This window comes from Lissotriton helveticus, chromosome 11 (genome assembly GCF_964261635.1).
Source record: "Lissotriton helveticus chromosome 11, aLisHel1.1, whole genome shotgun sequence".
NCBI classification, from domain to species: Eukaryota; Metazoa; Chordata; class Amphibia; order Caudata; family Salamandridae; genus Lissotriton; species Lissotriton helveticus.
Window position 1 is genome coordinate 851,008,209 of NC_136072.1, and position 15,104 is coordinate 851,023,312.

General features: G+C 43.3%; 1 protein-coding gene across 2 annotated transcripts in view; it reads right to left on the reverse strand.

The window, feature by feature from the left end:
* Window positions 1-15,104, reverse strand: part of SUSD2 (sushi domain containing 2) — a 900,046-nt gene that overhangs the window by 547,336 nt on the left and 337,606 nt on the right. For both annotated transcript variants that reach the window (XM_078667086.1, XM_078667085.1), the window contains exons 14-16: window positions 13,229-13,433; window positions 11,733-11,884; window positions 6,138-6,305 (exon numbers count right to left, since the gene is read on the reverse strand). In XM_078667086.1, coding sequence (XP_078523212.1) covers window positions 6,138-6,305; window positions 11,733-11,884; window positions 13,229-13,433 — 525 coding nt within the window. The remainder of the gene's footprint in view (window positions 1-6,137; window positions 6,306-11,732; window positions 11,885-13,228; window positions 13,434-15,104) is intronic.

Consider the following 15,104-nt stretch of genomic DNA (forward strand, 5'->3'; position numbering starts at 1 on the left):
TCGGAGGAATGGTGTAGTAATGCATAAAGGACAAAGAGACAGACAGATAGACAGACATATATTCGTTTTTATATATATAGACAAAGCCTTACATGACCAAGCAGCCCACTTTCTAAAAAACAGCCCTGGTTTGCGCCTGCCAAATCTCTGCATTCGGCATCCGCGAAACAGGTGGTGGTGCCCAGTTTTCAGCGGGCTACCTGGAGTGGCAGAGGCTGTGGAACAACCTCCTTCTCTTTATCAAAGCTCTGCCAAACCTCTTGGCATTTAGGAAATCTCTGAAAACTTGGCTGTTCTCTACCATTTAGCTTTCCGGTTCCTTCTCTGCAGCTCAGCTAGCGCCAAGATGCCTACAGGCATTAATTCTATCAACAAGCTCAGGAGATTGGAGGAGGTCGGACTTAGAGATTTGGCCCTCAAGTGGTTGACGAGTTTTCTTTACTCTCGCTCCCTGGAGGTTAACCTTAGTTCATATCGTTCATCTACAACAGAATTGTCCAAGTGAGTTCCACAGGGCTCTTGTTTGAGTCCGACTCTGTTTAACATCTATGTGGCTCCCTTGGCCAATCTGCTGAGGAACAGTGGGTTCACCCCTGTTTCCTATGCAGACGATACCCAACTGCTTTTTCCATTCACAAAGTTTACTCCATCGGTGCAGGCCCCCTTCTCCCGGGGAATGAGAAACATTTCTCAGTGGATGAGGAGTAACTTTCTTCAGTGCAATGTGGGGAAGACGGAAATAATGCTTTTTGGGGAAGCTCAATTATTGGGGACCCCCGACTGGTGGCCTTCAGATCTAGGCACCCCCGCCCATTCCAAAAATCTGCGTGAAAAACTTAGGTGTTCGCATTGAACAGACCCTCACTATGAAAGAGCATGCTGCTCAGACAGCCGGTTCGTGTTTCCATGTGTTGGGTCTTTTATGTCCTATTCTTCCTTTGTTCCCTGACTCATCTAGAAAGATGCTAACCCAGGCGCTTATATTAAGTCGCCTGGATTATTGTAATAGTCTCCTGTTGTCAGCCAACGAGGCAGCCATTACCGTCTACAGGTTGTCCAGAATATAGCGGCTCGTCTGATCCTGTATGCACCACCAAGGACGGCCTCTCAGCCCCTGCTCTCTCAGCTCCACTGGCTTCCAATACGGAAACGTGTACAGTTTAAGGTTTACTGTACCATCCACAAGTCCTTGTTCAACACTGGCCCCAGTTACTTGGCATAGAAATGTTTTCCTTACATTCTGCGGCGGCTTCTCCGCTCAGAATCTAAACATCTTCTCATAGTAAATAGAATCAAACGAGCCAGACAAGGTGGGAAGGCCCTATCCTATCTGAGACCTTGCCACTGGAATAAGCTTCCGGTACAGCTAAGACAATGCACAGAACATCTTCTTTTCAGGAAACAGCTTAAGACCTTTCTGTTTACCTCTGTTCCCTAGCTGTTAGGTTTTCCCCTCTGGCGTCCCGTCTATAGCGCAGAGATACCCCTTTGGGGGTCAATTCTGGTGCTTTATAAATAAATACATAAATAAGATTGATTAACATAACATAACATTTGATGTATGATGTGACAACCACTCCCTGCGTGCTTTCCCATCCTTTTTATTGAGTTTGCTCAAAGTTGGAAAGGAAAATGCTGTTATGGAAGACTGAAGAGTGGATGCATAAAAATCAAAACCATGTGGCAAATGTCTTCAGATTCAAGCCTGGGAACCCATGGGATAATTTAGGATAATTCCTCAATTTGCAGTAAGAGAGGGCTAGTAAAAGAGGGCTATATAGACAGACCCTGAATGCACAGCTTTTTACATTTGCAGCCGGGTCGGATTTTTACAGACACAACACATGGAATTATACGATTAGAATCACATAGGGATTGGTCCATAGTGCCACGATATTCCCTCTCAAGACCAAACATCTTGGGGGTCTTGAGTGGAACACGTTTTAATTTTAGGATTGGAAGACCACAGCATGGATACATCATAGATGTTCATATTTAATATAGAATGGTTTTACAAGACTTGTAGAGAAACATACTGAATACTATCTTTCGAAATGGAATGCTACTGGACTGGTTCCCGATACCCTAACTGCTGAGCTCAAGGGGTTTGCTAATGTTATAACCATTGATGAATGACTGGGTGAGCAGGAAGATGGAGAGGGATGCTTTTACCTCTAGTGTAAGCGGGCCGGGTAGAGGTTTAGGATCATCTATAAATATGATTGGAACTCTCATGGGAAGGACATAAGATGGGCATATGGAGTTATGACTAACAGCCTATTAGATTTATGGCTATTGCATTCTAATGCTAAACTGCAGTGTAGTAAACCCTTTACCTAGAAGATTCATTTTAGATATTGACAGTGATACCAACAGCGGCGGCTCCTCCTCTGCTAAGGTGGAGAGGCGTCGCCCCACTGCTTTTCAGGAGTGCAAAGAAGGAATAATCAAATGATAATAACCCAATGTTATTATCATTTTATTTCACCATGCTGAAGCCAGTTTTGGGGCGGGCAGACCATGGCTGTCATCACAGCCAGCAGGGGGAGGCAAGGTGAGCACTCTCTTAAGTGTTCATGATGGTTTGGCCTGCTGATTTGAGCCAGCCAAACAGTCATACACAACTAGCATGTTCTTCACCAGGCTGTGTTGCACAGCCTGGGTGGAGAACATGCACAGGTTCCCCATCCCTGTCTGAATGCTGAACCATGGCGCTCAGACCAATCACAAGGCTGCTGTCATGCTGGTGACAGCACAATGCTAGATTGGTCCCAGTAAACGATTATTCAACATAAACACAACATAAAGAACATGAAAGACATAATAAAATCAAGTGCGTTGTATACTTTGAGGTCCAATGTTATTTAATCACATTGAACACTACATTCGCTTTTGTATCCACGATTAAGTCAAAAGACAATACCAAGAGCAAGTGCCCCTCACGGGGAGAAGGAATAGGAGGGTTGAACGAGAGGTATTGTGCATTAAGTGAGGGTTAAAGAGGTATATAGAAAAGATTGGGATATGTTCACATCACATAAATCTTTATATGAAAAAAATGGCTTATCCTTAAGCCACACCATTCAAACAATGTATGAAAATGTACATGGAAAAACAATATCAAAGTGAGAATTTGCTGTTGATAAAGCTGGCAGGCAGTAAGATTGTCGACGTTTTGACCCCCAAAGAATTGTAGGTTGCTTATTCCCTTACGGAGGGGTCTTCCTCAGTACTGTGAAGGGGGGGAGGGGGCACCATTGACCACCCCTGATTATAGGTGGTTTTGTAGTGGTTGGGCGCGCAGGCTCCAGAAGACAGGGAGCGGGAAACAGGCACTTATATTGAATTGAGAGAGAAACTGGCCCTTCCAAAAGGACGTTGAACCAATCAATGATCCTGATATGGAACATAGAATTGCATAGGGGCCGTGTGGGTTGAATCTTAGGAATTATTCGTGACAAAAGGGAGGCCCGCCAGGTGCTCAATCTCTTGATCTGAAAACAATCTCCATCTCACTCGAATGGATCGAAGGGATCAAAACGTCGACAAACTTACTGAATGCCAGTTTTATCAACAGCTAATTCTCACTGTGATATTGTTTTTCCAATCATGGCTGCACATTTTCATACATTGTTTTGAATTGTGTGGCTTAAGGATAAGCTGTTTAATTCATATAAAGAATTATGTGATTTGAACATATCCCAATCTTTTCAATATACCTCTTTTACCCTCACTTAATGCACAATACCTCTCCTTCAACCCTCCTTTTCCTTCTCCCCGTGTGAGGCACTTGCTCTTGCTATTGTCTTTTGCCTTAATTGTGGATACAAAAGCGAATGTAGTGTTCAATGTGATTAAATAACATTGGACCTCAAAGTATACGACTCATTTGATTTTATTATGCCTTTCATGTTCTTTATGTTGTGTTTATGTTGAATACTCGTTTACTGGGACCGATCTAGCATTGTACTGTCCTATACTCAGGTCCCAGTGACTTATTTTGGGTTTACCCTTCTTTGTAACTATGCTGGTGATGACAGCGTCGTGATTGGTTTACGGGAGCCTGTGTGCTTCCTGCTTCTGGTACGAGTCAGGAAGAGAAGCTGAGGAGAGACGACGGAGGAGAGACAGCAGCCGTGAAGTTTAATATATAATTATTTTCAATCTGCTTCCCCACCCCCGATCCATGTCAGCCTCCACTGGATGCCAAACCTTTATCCTGTAAGAATGCCAGTGCTGGGAGCTTGTATTCTGAATCTAAGCCTACAGCTATTTACATAGAAATGACAAGTCTTCACCTGAAGGAGAGACAGCTCATGGAGGATGCATGGAGATATGGAGTGTTTGGCTTTTGCTAAACACGTGATGAAGTGGAATAATAATGTGGAGATAATAAGAGTTAACTCTTTGCAAGGAAGTGTCTACTGGATAAAGTTGTTGGTGTTTGCTTCACTTTTGCACCTGGTTGCATGGTGCAAAAGCAATGCAGTTACTGAAATGTGATTTATAAAACCACATAATGCCCCCTTGCATGGCCCTGGATGGCTTGATAAGTATGGAGTAATGCAAAGCAGCGTAAATCACTATGTTGCGTTATTCTGACCTTGGGAGACGTTCCATGGGCATTGCGTGGGAGTCCCCACACATCATTCATGGATTTTGAAGCTCTTCCCGATTTACCATTGCTGATAGACCTGGGAATGTGCCAAAATGCTACGCCTTCCCAGGGGAGGCGTAACAAAGAGAAATATCTACATTTCCCTTCATTACTTCCTCTTTTTATGTGTGGTGCATTTGCAGCACACACAAGCGTGGCCCGTCCAGGTAAGAGCGGTGGAGTGGGGGGCATGGTTGGGGCGATTTTACACATGACGAGGGGAACTTATATAAAAAAAAAAACACTTACCTTGCATTCGCCGCACCGCCAGCTTGGCGATGCTCTCAGTGCAAGCTAGGTAGTTTTTATTTTTTTAAACTTAAGTTTCCCTCATCATCATCTGTCAATTCCCCAACCCCCACCCCGCCCCACCGCTCTTACCTGCACGGGCTGCGCCTGAGCACACATAGAAAGAGGAAAATATGTCAGGAGATTGTTTTTGTGCGGGAGGTGCCATTTCCTGCACATAAACAATCGTCCTTACAATGCAGGCAACCATGCACCATGGTGCAACTGTGCCTGCGTTGGCTCCGGGCAGCTCATTGTGCACTAGCAGTGATAAAAGGCAGGAATGCGCTGTATTGTGATAAATACAGCGCATTCCTGCTCTTTCCCCGTGCTGCGTTGCGCAGCAAGATAACTTGCTGCGCTGCAATACTTTTGTTAAATATGGCCCTTAATATTTTAGAGGATTGTTAGTGGGGAGACATGCCTATGCTTCTCTATGGTCAAACCTCTCAAAGCCGTATTTGACTTTAGGAATAACAAAGTATTCATTAGCAGGAAAGATAAGTTCAGGATTTGACATAACAGTTTAGGTTTGATTTGTCCAGCTATTGATCTTGTTATCATTTGTGTTATTCTCCCAAGAATTCTCTGCATACTGTTATTCCAGCAAAGGCAGTGAACACAGGGTGAGAGCTTCTGGTGCAGGTTAAGTATTCTACTAGAACATTACAATGATAGTCTTCACAGGAAGGAAATGTAACGTTACAAAAGCAAGAACTTCGTGGAAAATCTCGGTGGTAGCCAGTCAAGATTATCTTTGCTGTCCTTCATGAAGGATCTTTTGATCAAGGAGTAATGCAAAGATGGTGTCTGCTTTATTCAAATGACTGTCCTTTTAACCCAGGCGTAATCCTCAAGAAATAGCCACCAGCTTCCTATCGAGTGCACTCAGCGATTTTTGCTGAAAGTGGTTAGTTTGCTTTGAAGTATGTAAAAATATCTCTGCTAAAAAGAGGGTTTTTAGATTTATCTTCGTGCAAACAAGTTGCCACATCCCTGCTTTGTAATAAAAGACAGGAAAGGGAGAAACGTCCAGAAGGAGGGAAGGGGTAGGGAACAAAGGAGCAGTAGAGATACATGAATTAGAGCATTATACTTAGATCATCAATTCAGAGAGAGCGGCGTTGCCCATGGAAAGTTACCCTTATGACTACACAGTTAATTTCTTATAGGTTAACAGATTCTGGATTACCATGTTCTTCATAGCCCCAAACTTCAATGTTGACATGTGCAGCTTGAATAACTTCAGCGTCCCAGTCAATAGTCAGACTCCCGGATGTGCCCGGCGTGCCGTAGTACTGCCACTTTGTCTCATTCACCAGTTGGCTCTTTTCTGAATCAGCCACTTTTCCAGTATGGACTACAAGGATGGAAAGAGATAGAGTCAACAATTATGATTTTCTCTCTGTGTCATAAAACTGAAGGCCTTCAACCACACAGAAGTGGTTACTGGAGATTATGAAGAGTTAGAGAGGAGGGGAACAATGCAGGGTCCAGGTGTTGTAGAACCCACCAAATGTTATTGAATGCAAATTTGTAACTATCGAGGTGCTGGATGAATAAAAGAACTATGAAATGAAAGAAAGCATCTATTGGAAATGATGCCAAGTATGTAGACCCCAAAACTGTAAGAGATAGTAGATAGATGGAGCTGAAGGATTCCGTTCATCCATTGTTGGGCAGGTTGAATCCCAAAATGTAGACACTATCTGTGCTTGAGAAGTAAGCTGTATTTGAAACCACAGGAGAAACCTGGATGGGTACAGTATCATGCAACAATGTCTCAATGGGAGTCAATGAGGGGGTACAATTTAGACAGTAAATTAGTTACAAACAAACGAGTAGTCTCAACATGTTACTTTCACTCAGTTATATTAACAAAAAAAGCATAGACTTAGACTTAACAAGGGTTATAATGCAGCATCACCAGTGATTTTCACATTGTGTACGAAGTGCAAGGTGAACACATTCTCGTGAAAAATGTAAATGGCACAAGTGAAACACATGAGAAAGGTAAAACAAAGCCTTCTTGGGAAAGTTTTGAAAACAATATTATGCATGAACTATTTTTTTATAATACAAGTAGAGAAAAATCATAGCTCGAGGTCATCATCAGGACAAGAGAAACACAAAGAGGATGATTGCTGCCGGCCGAATTCCAAGGCACGTGGGAAACCGCTGGAGCATATATACTTTGTCCTGAGTCAGTCCAACTGGTCACCAAGCAGGTTGTTGATGATCCTTACCTGTCCCCCAAGACCTATACGTAAATGTCACAAGAATGAAGCAGTTCAAAGGACTATTTTGTGAGCATAGCTTCAAGGGAGTATTGCCGGTCTTTACTTTTGCAGGAGTGGAAAGTAAAAGAACTATCGGGGGGGGGGGGTCTTCTTGGCTCGGTGGGTGTAACAAACCACTGGAGTTTAGGAGGGTCTTCAAAGGTTGTGAATGAAAGACTCTGGCCCCTGTGTGCCCCACATGGGCAGGCTAGGAGATGGTGATAAAGGTCCAAGTGAAACCTGGTCACTAAAAATTGATCATGGCTACTTTTAAGCTGTAAGAGATAAGGCTCGTGGATGGCACAGTTTTCAATAGGGAATACCGACACACGCTGGGCTTCCTCATATCCACTTGTTTCCTGTCCAGCTGCCACTTTTTAAAAACATTCTCCTTCACCCAACATTGGTTTCTTCTACACATTTTCTCAGGGTTAGTAAATAGGTCAGCTCTTCCCAAGTCCATGAGGCAATCTCTGACGTACTTGAGCCAGGGGATATGATAACAATAATCCAGAGAGAGTCAATCACTCAAAATGTCCTTACTTAAGGCAATTCCCATCTGAGCCACAGATTCACCACAGATTCAGCCAAAGTGATAGGGGACGGTAAGACAACAAGTCAGAAAGAAAAATCATTCCCAATTCTACGTGGACGACAAAGAAGGGGATGCTGTGCGGTAAACATTATAATTGCTTAAGAAAAATCATTCCCAATTCTACGTGGACGACAAAGAAGGGGATGCTGTGCGGTAAACATTATAATTGCTTAAAAAAAAAACATTTTGGAGATCCTCGTGCTCCATATGTCCCCAAATCTCGCTGCCAAAGGCAATCTTGGTGATACACTTGGCTTTATAAATCTGCAAGAGGGCCCCGATAGGTCTGTTGCCCAGTCTAGACGCAAAGTTGAATACAGCAGCATTGGCCATAACAAAATCCCCTTTCTAATACAATTTCATGGTAGCGTCAAACGCTACCCCCAGAAATGCGATAGCATCAGTCTTAGGAACCAGCGCGGATCCCACCACAAATGTATAAGATTTGCTAAGACGAGAACCTAGTTGCATTACAAAGGATTTGTTGTTGTTGACCAGCAAATCCAGGTCTTCCATAAAGTGGACAAATGAGTGCAACAGAGATTGCAATCGCCTGGCTGTCATCTGCATACAATAGTACGAGCAGGCTTTGACCAACCCACCTGGGGACAATCAGTTTTCAACTTCAACAGGGTCTGCTCCAAATTATTAATGTACAGATTAAAAAGGAAAGGTGCCAGGATACACCCCTGTCTAACCCCTCTCTGAATTGAAAACTGGTGGGTAATGCTATTTAGACTAGCGAACCAAAGCCTTGGTATCTCTGTGAAGATCCCTCAAAAAGAGGATGAGGTCAGGGCTAACACCAAAGGACAACATGATCTGCCAGAGCTTCAAATCTGTTAACAAGATCAAACGCTGAAGACAGTCCCATGAAAGCTAGATGGATGGTACCGGGACACGCCATGGTGTTCTTATTGAGTACCATATAAAGATTCAGGCTCTGGTCCACCTTTGATTGTCCCTGGCGGAAGCCATATTGGGCATCAAACAGAATACTATTGGTGTCCTGCCAACTGGAGACTCTATTGAGTACAATACGCCCCAAAACCTTTACCACTGAATCAAGTAGGGAGATGGGCCTGTAACAGTGAGTACTGTCATGGTCACCCTTTTTTAAGAACGGTATGATTGTGGATGGTGCCTGTGTAGGTGGACATCCTGAAGTGGCTGCAGCATTAATAATCAAGGATAGGGTTGGTACCCAGATGTTCACGTTCAAGATGTAATGGTCTGGGGGTATTCTATCAGGGCCTGGAGCCTTTTTTTTCAACCCTACTATGCCCTCCATTGTAAAGACCCCATTAGATGTACCCTCACCTATCACAGGTCTTCCTTCTGGGTGGGAGAGGACAAAAATATGTCCTCAAAATGCTTTACCAATTCTTCTTCAGTTATGTGGGCGTCCAGTAGGTTGACACCGTCATCTGCCCAAAAAAGGTTATTTATAATGCTTCAGAACTTTGAGCTGTTCATCAGAGTGCAGTCTTCCAGTTAAACAGGGCAGCCTTGTATAGTCTACGACAAGCCTTGACAATAGAGGGATCTATTGGTTGGGTACCAAGGGCTACCGTCAGGTTCCTGAAGGCACATGAGCATTCAGGATCGAACCATCTCGGTGCCAAGGGGGGGTCGCTGTGCCGCCGGGACCTTTAATAAACTTGCTAGGGTGCCTGATATGACACTAAAGGCCTCTAAGATCTCTATAGGCTTGGCCAGCCGATTGATACAGATTGCGAACTCCTTCTCACAATGAGAAAACAAGGACTTGCAGAACAGATATGGGGCAGGGCTGGACTGGGAACCGAAACCGACCCTGGCAAACTGCTCTCCGAGCAGTTTGCAAGGGCCGGTTATGGCCGATTTTGTTACAGGGGGCTGATATTGCCGACCCTGGTAACACAAATGGCCCCCCCAGTGGCCCCAAACCTGCTCCCACCCAAGCAGCCCACCGGGGAAACGCCCGGTGCCTGCTACGGCCAGTCTGGCCCCGATTTGGGGAAATCTGCACCCACTTCAGTCTCCTCCCACCATCCACCGTTGTCATTGACCCCCTGGTTTTCACATTGGTATGTTGTACGGTCCGGGGCCAGCAAGTTGACATACACACTGAGTTGCGGTCGCTAAACCTGCTCACCTGGATGAAAAAGTCCATGTGTGCAAAAAAGGGAGTAGAGAAATAAAGTCAATAAATGACTCACATCCTCTCCCAGTAAAGGTGTGATGGATATCCCCCTTGTCTGGGGACATCTTGTTCATGGCTGAGGTTAGATCAAGCTAATATGAAATGACATTGAGTATGTTACCCTGCAGTGTAGGTTCAATGTGCAGGCCAGATGATCACGCACAACCCATGTCTTTAATCCCATCACGTCTCGGGTCCCCACACTCATGTACGGTACAATCCCCTGCAATCAGAAGGTTAGTATAACTTTGTTTACTCAAGTACAAATTTCTCACAAAAGAACCCAACCGAGATGTGTTACAAACTTCGGCAAAGGGGAATACAGCGTTATAAAAATTCAGGATCAGCAACTTATTCATCTTGCTGGAGAGCCACAAGGTCTGCAGGGTGGAGAGCTCTGCAGGCACCACTGCAAGATACTACAAACAGCCAGAGAGATAAAGCTAACTAGACCCCTCTTGCCTCTACCCCACTTGAGGAGCTAGCTGGTACAAAGTAGGTCTTACAGCCTTCCAGGAAAAAGCTGTTAAAAGTGGCCCACGTTCCCTGTAGGCATATCACATCAAACAGTCTTAAAAAGATCTTTCAGTCCGGGTCATGAAATTTGCCAGCCTAGTAATGTTCCAAGAAATAAATCTGCAGTCAGTAGAACCTGGAAGGATCAGTCCCGGGGCCCAATTGTATGCTGAATTAGAAAAGTATTACATTCTAGTAAGGCTCCAGAGGACAGTCAATCACAGCAGTCAAATGATCCTAATGGCGCAAACCTGTTAAGCAAGTCTGTGCCAGTGTCATCTTGAGAATTTTTGGCAATCATGGCAAGAAATAGTTCAACTGTTTTTGTGTGACAATTTTAAAATATAATATAAATTATTGCACTGTTTTCCATCATGTGGGCATAAATGGGTAAAAAAATTCAAATTCAAATTTGTTTCATACAGGGGCCCCATAAATATCTGCTTCCCAGGACCCCAAAAATATGTGTTTCTCGGGGCCACAAAAATCTTTTCGATGGAACTGCTTAGTAGATAGAATGTACATAGTTTCTAAACTTTCAATGCACAGTACTGCACTATTTAAGAAAGAAAAGTGTCTTAAGGGGAAACATCCTTAACAACGCGGGCATTACCCCGCGCTGCTATTACGACGCTGCCTTTACAACGCAAGTCGTTATGACGACTTGCGCTGGAGGGCGCTATTGGATAGGGAATAGTTAATTTTCTATTCCAACACCTTCCCTACTGTAACGTGGGCTGGAGTTGGAATAGAAAATTAAACTATTCCACTATCCAGCCCTTACAGCGCAAGTCGTTGTAACGACTTGCGTTGTAAAAACAGCGTTGTAACGGCACGCGGTGTAAAAGCCCGCGTTGTAATGCCGTACATCCGTCTTAAGTAGACAGACAATGTTTATCTTATTTCTCACAACCGCGAGCCAGGTTGGACACAAACTCTAGTATAATTTCTGGCCAGTGAGACTGGGGCCCTCCACTCCTACAAAAATGGCCAAGCAACCCAGAGAAGATTGCAGACAGTCAGCCACCAAAGAGGAGAACACTTAACTTTTTTTATTGTGCCTTTCTAACAGCAACCTAGAGAGAGAGACAACTTAATTTCTATACGCAAACCAGACAGGTGGCCCCTATAAGGTCCATTCATATAGCGCACCATCAGCATTTAAAGCTGTAGTGTTCTGTAGTTGGCCTTGAGCAATGAATCAACATTTACCTGAAATCCAGGAGCTGGAATAGGGATATGAAACTCCCCCATCCTCTGACATCGCAAACGGGATCCGACCGGTCTCGTACAACATTGGCGAGATGCAGTGCGCAGCGCCATCTTTGTCAACATGTCCATTGGTAACAACATTATCCCCAAATCTAGAAAGAGTAAATAAAACCACTATACCTTGATATTCGCAGAAAACAAATCCATGTCATCGACTTTGTATAAAATTCTGCAGCGCTTTCTTTCTATTACTGTGGGTATGTTCTGGGATGAATTCAATGCACTGTGTCGACAGCTGCTCAGAGGGACTAACAGGCAATCCTATATCCTTTGTTGCAATCCTACTGCAACAACACAACAGGTAGCCAGGTCACTTATGAATGCAGTTTTGATCCATTCGTTTTCACTCTCTTTTGTTTATCAAGGATAATCAAGAGTAGTTGTGTTGCCCCACTATTGTCATAATATGAAAACACCGGAGGGGGTGGGGGGGGGGGGTACTGATGGTCGCAGTTAAAGGTACCAGTGACATGAAATGACAGTGGAGAGGGGGCAGGGAGATTGGTGCCACTGGTCGAGGTGAACTAGTGTCACGTAGAGAGAGGAATATGACCTCAGGATGGAGGGAGAAACAAAACATAAAAACAAAGATGTGTGGGAAGGGGGAAACTAAATCTGCAGTACGAGGGAGTAGCAGGAACTCGTGTTATCAGGGGTGTCACTATTAGAATGAATTTTAGAGAGGAAGCAGCAAAAAGTCTGCTATGTGGTTGGATAGTGAGGAACAAAAACCCGAGGGCAAGGATGTTTCTCACAAAACGCAGCATTTGCTGAGTACACTTTTCTAAAGAAGGGCAGGGTCAGACTGGTCTATAGCGCTGGTCTGAATGGTCAGTGTGTGGACTGGTTTTTGGCTGTTTGTGGGTCCGTTTTTATCGTCTGCTGTGTCGATTTTTACTGCTAATTTCCTTAAAAGCAAATATTGTCTGTAGGAAGCTCAAATACAAGCAGTCTCTTCCAAATTTTGCAAAACACTTATAAAGCGTTTCTTTACAATTTCAAAACTGCCCAGATTTGCAAATGTAGGCCACCTTTTTAGCTATATAATTCACTTGTGGGGTCAATTCTTTTTGGTGCCATAGGCCTATTTACTCTCCCAGTCCAACCCTGAATATGGGAAATGCAAATAGCACTTTTCCTATCTTCCCAGCACTACGGTGCCTGCAGTTCTTCATTTCACCGCATGAATACATTGCGTCCAAAATACAAAAAGAAAACACTAGAGAAGAATCTCAGGATAGTTAAGTCGATTCTGTCAGCTAAGGTCCAAAGACATTTTAAAAATGTAAATATGTTTTAGAAGGTCGAATCCACAATACTGTTATGAATAAAAACCCACCTCACACTTAATTTACAAAAACAATGCTGTAGTTTGTTCTGAGCTGGATGGCCATCAGTTTCTGGTGGTCTTGATGGAACAGAAGTGGTGCACTTACCTGCACGTTATGTTCGAGGCGACATCAAAAGTCACATTGAGCACCACAATGTCTCTGCCTCCTAAGAGGATCCCCGACTGTGGTGCAATCTGGATGCAGAACCTTCTGTAATCAGGGCAGCAGGTTCCAAGGTTCTCACAGGTGGGCCTACAGGAGCAGCCGGGTATGTTCTGACCACACTGCCCTGCACAGGAATGAGCTGCACCTGCCAGAAGAAATATGTTTGGAGAATGTGGTGAAACAACACTAGGAGACAGATACATGTGGTGAACGATTTATACATTAGGAAGGACTTAGCAAGTGAAAAGTGGACGCAGCCAATGACTGCAATTTCTTGCTGGAGTTATGAGGGACAATCTTCCTGTGACTATATCCTCTACTGTCAATGGCTATTCTCATTTCACTTTACCAATGTTGATGTACAATATATTTAATGACATTGCTATCAATGGGCCTTCAGCAGCTAGAAGGCGAATACATTCCAATAGAGCACAAGTCTTGCAAAACGCTGATGCCTGTAATGCTAGACATGTCACAACTTAGGTTGTGTTTTTTTTTGTTTTTAAGTATAGTATTTTATTGACATTTTCACAATACAATACGGTATACAACGTTTACCACGCAATTTTTACAATGCAGTACCATTACAACGAAACTTTTACAACGCAAAAACTTTTACAACGCATACCGTTACCACGCATGTTTTTACAACGCAGTACCATTACAACGCATACCATTACAACGTAAGTATTGGTAAGTATATAATTATTTTTTAAATGTTATATGTTTGGGTTTTTGGGTAAAGGGGTATTTTTAGGGTTCAGCGACAGTTTTCAGTTTTTGGGTAAAGGGGTATTTTTAGGGTTCAGGGTCAGTTTTCAGTTTTTGGGCAAAGGGGTATTTTTAGGGTTCAGGGACAGTTTTCAGTTTTTGGGTAAAGGGGTATTTTTAGGGTTCAGGGTCAGTTTTCAGTTTTTGGGTAAAGGGGTATTTTTAGGGTTCAGGGTCAGTTTTTGGGTAAAGGGGTATTTTTAGGGTTCAGGGTCAGTTTTCAGTTTTTGGGTAAAGGGGTATTTTTAGGGTTCAGGGACAGTTTTCAGTTTTTGGGTAAAGGGGTATTTTTAGGGTTCAGGGTCACTTCAGTTTTTGGGTAAAGGGGTATTTTTAGGGTTCAGGGTCAGTTTTCAGTTTTTGGGTAAAGGGGTATTTTTAGGGTTCAGGGACAGTTTTCAGTTTTTGGGTAAAGGGGTATTTTTAGGGTTCAGGGTCAGTTTTCAGTTTTTGGGTAAAGGGGTATTTTTAGGGTTCAGGGTCAGTTTTTGGGTAAAGGGGTATTTTTAGGGTTCAGGGTCAGTTTGGGGTTTTTGGGGTACAGGGGTATTTTTTATAAATAAAATTAATTACATAAAATTAAATTAAATTAAATTATATTACAATATTTTTAATTATTTTACATTAAAAAAATTATTATATACTTACCAATACTTACGTTGTAATGGTATGCGTTGTAAAGGTATATGCGTTGTAAAATCGTGCATGGTAATGGTATGCGTTGTAAAAGTTTTTGCGTTGTAAAACTTTCGTTGTAATGGTATGCGTGGTAAAAGTATGCGTTGTAACGTCATATATCCTACAATACCAACATCAATTAAGCATAATATACCATATATCAATTGCATACAAAACCACTAATACCAATCTCTCCCTCACCCCGCAAAGGGACAGTCCTAATGTATGCATGGTCCAAAACAGTACTACAGTTTACTATTGGGCAGTAGTAGTGACGCAGATAGTCTTCAACAACATCATTATCTAGACGCGCACACTAGGCCACAGGTGTCCCTACGCCAGTTACCCCCTGTCTGTTTGTTGCCTC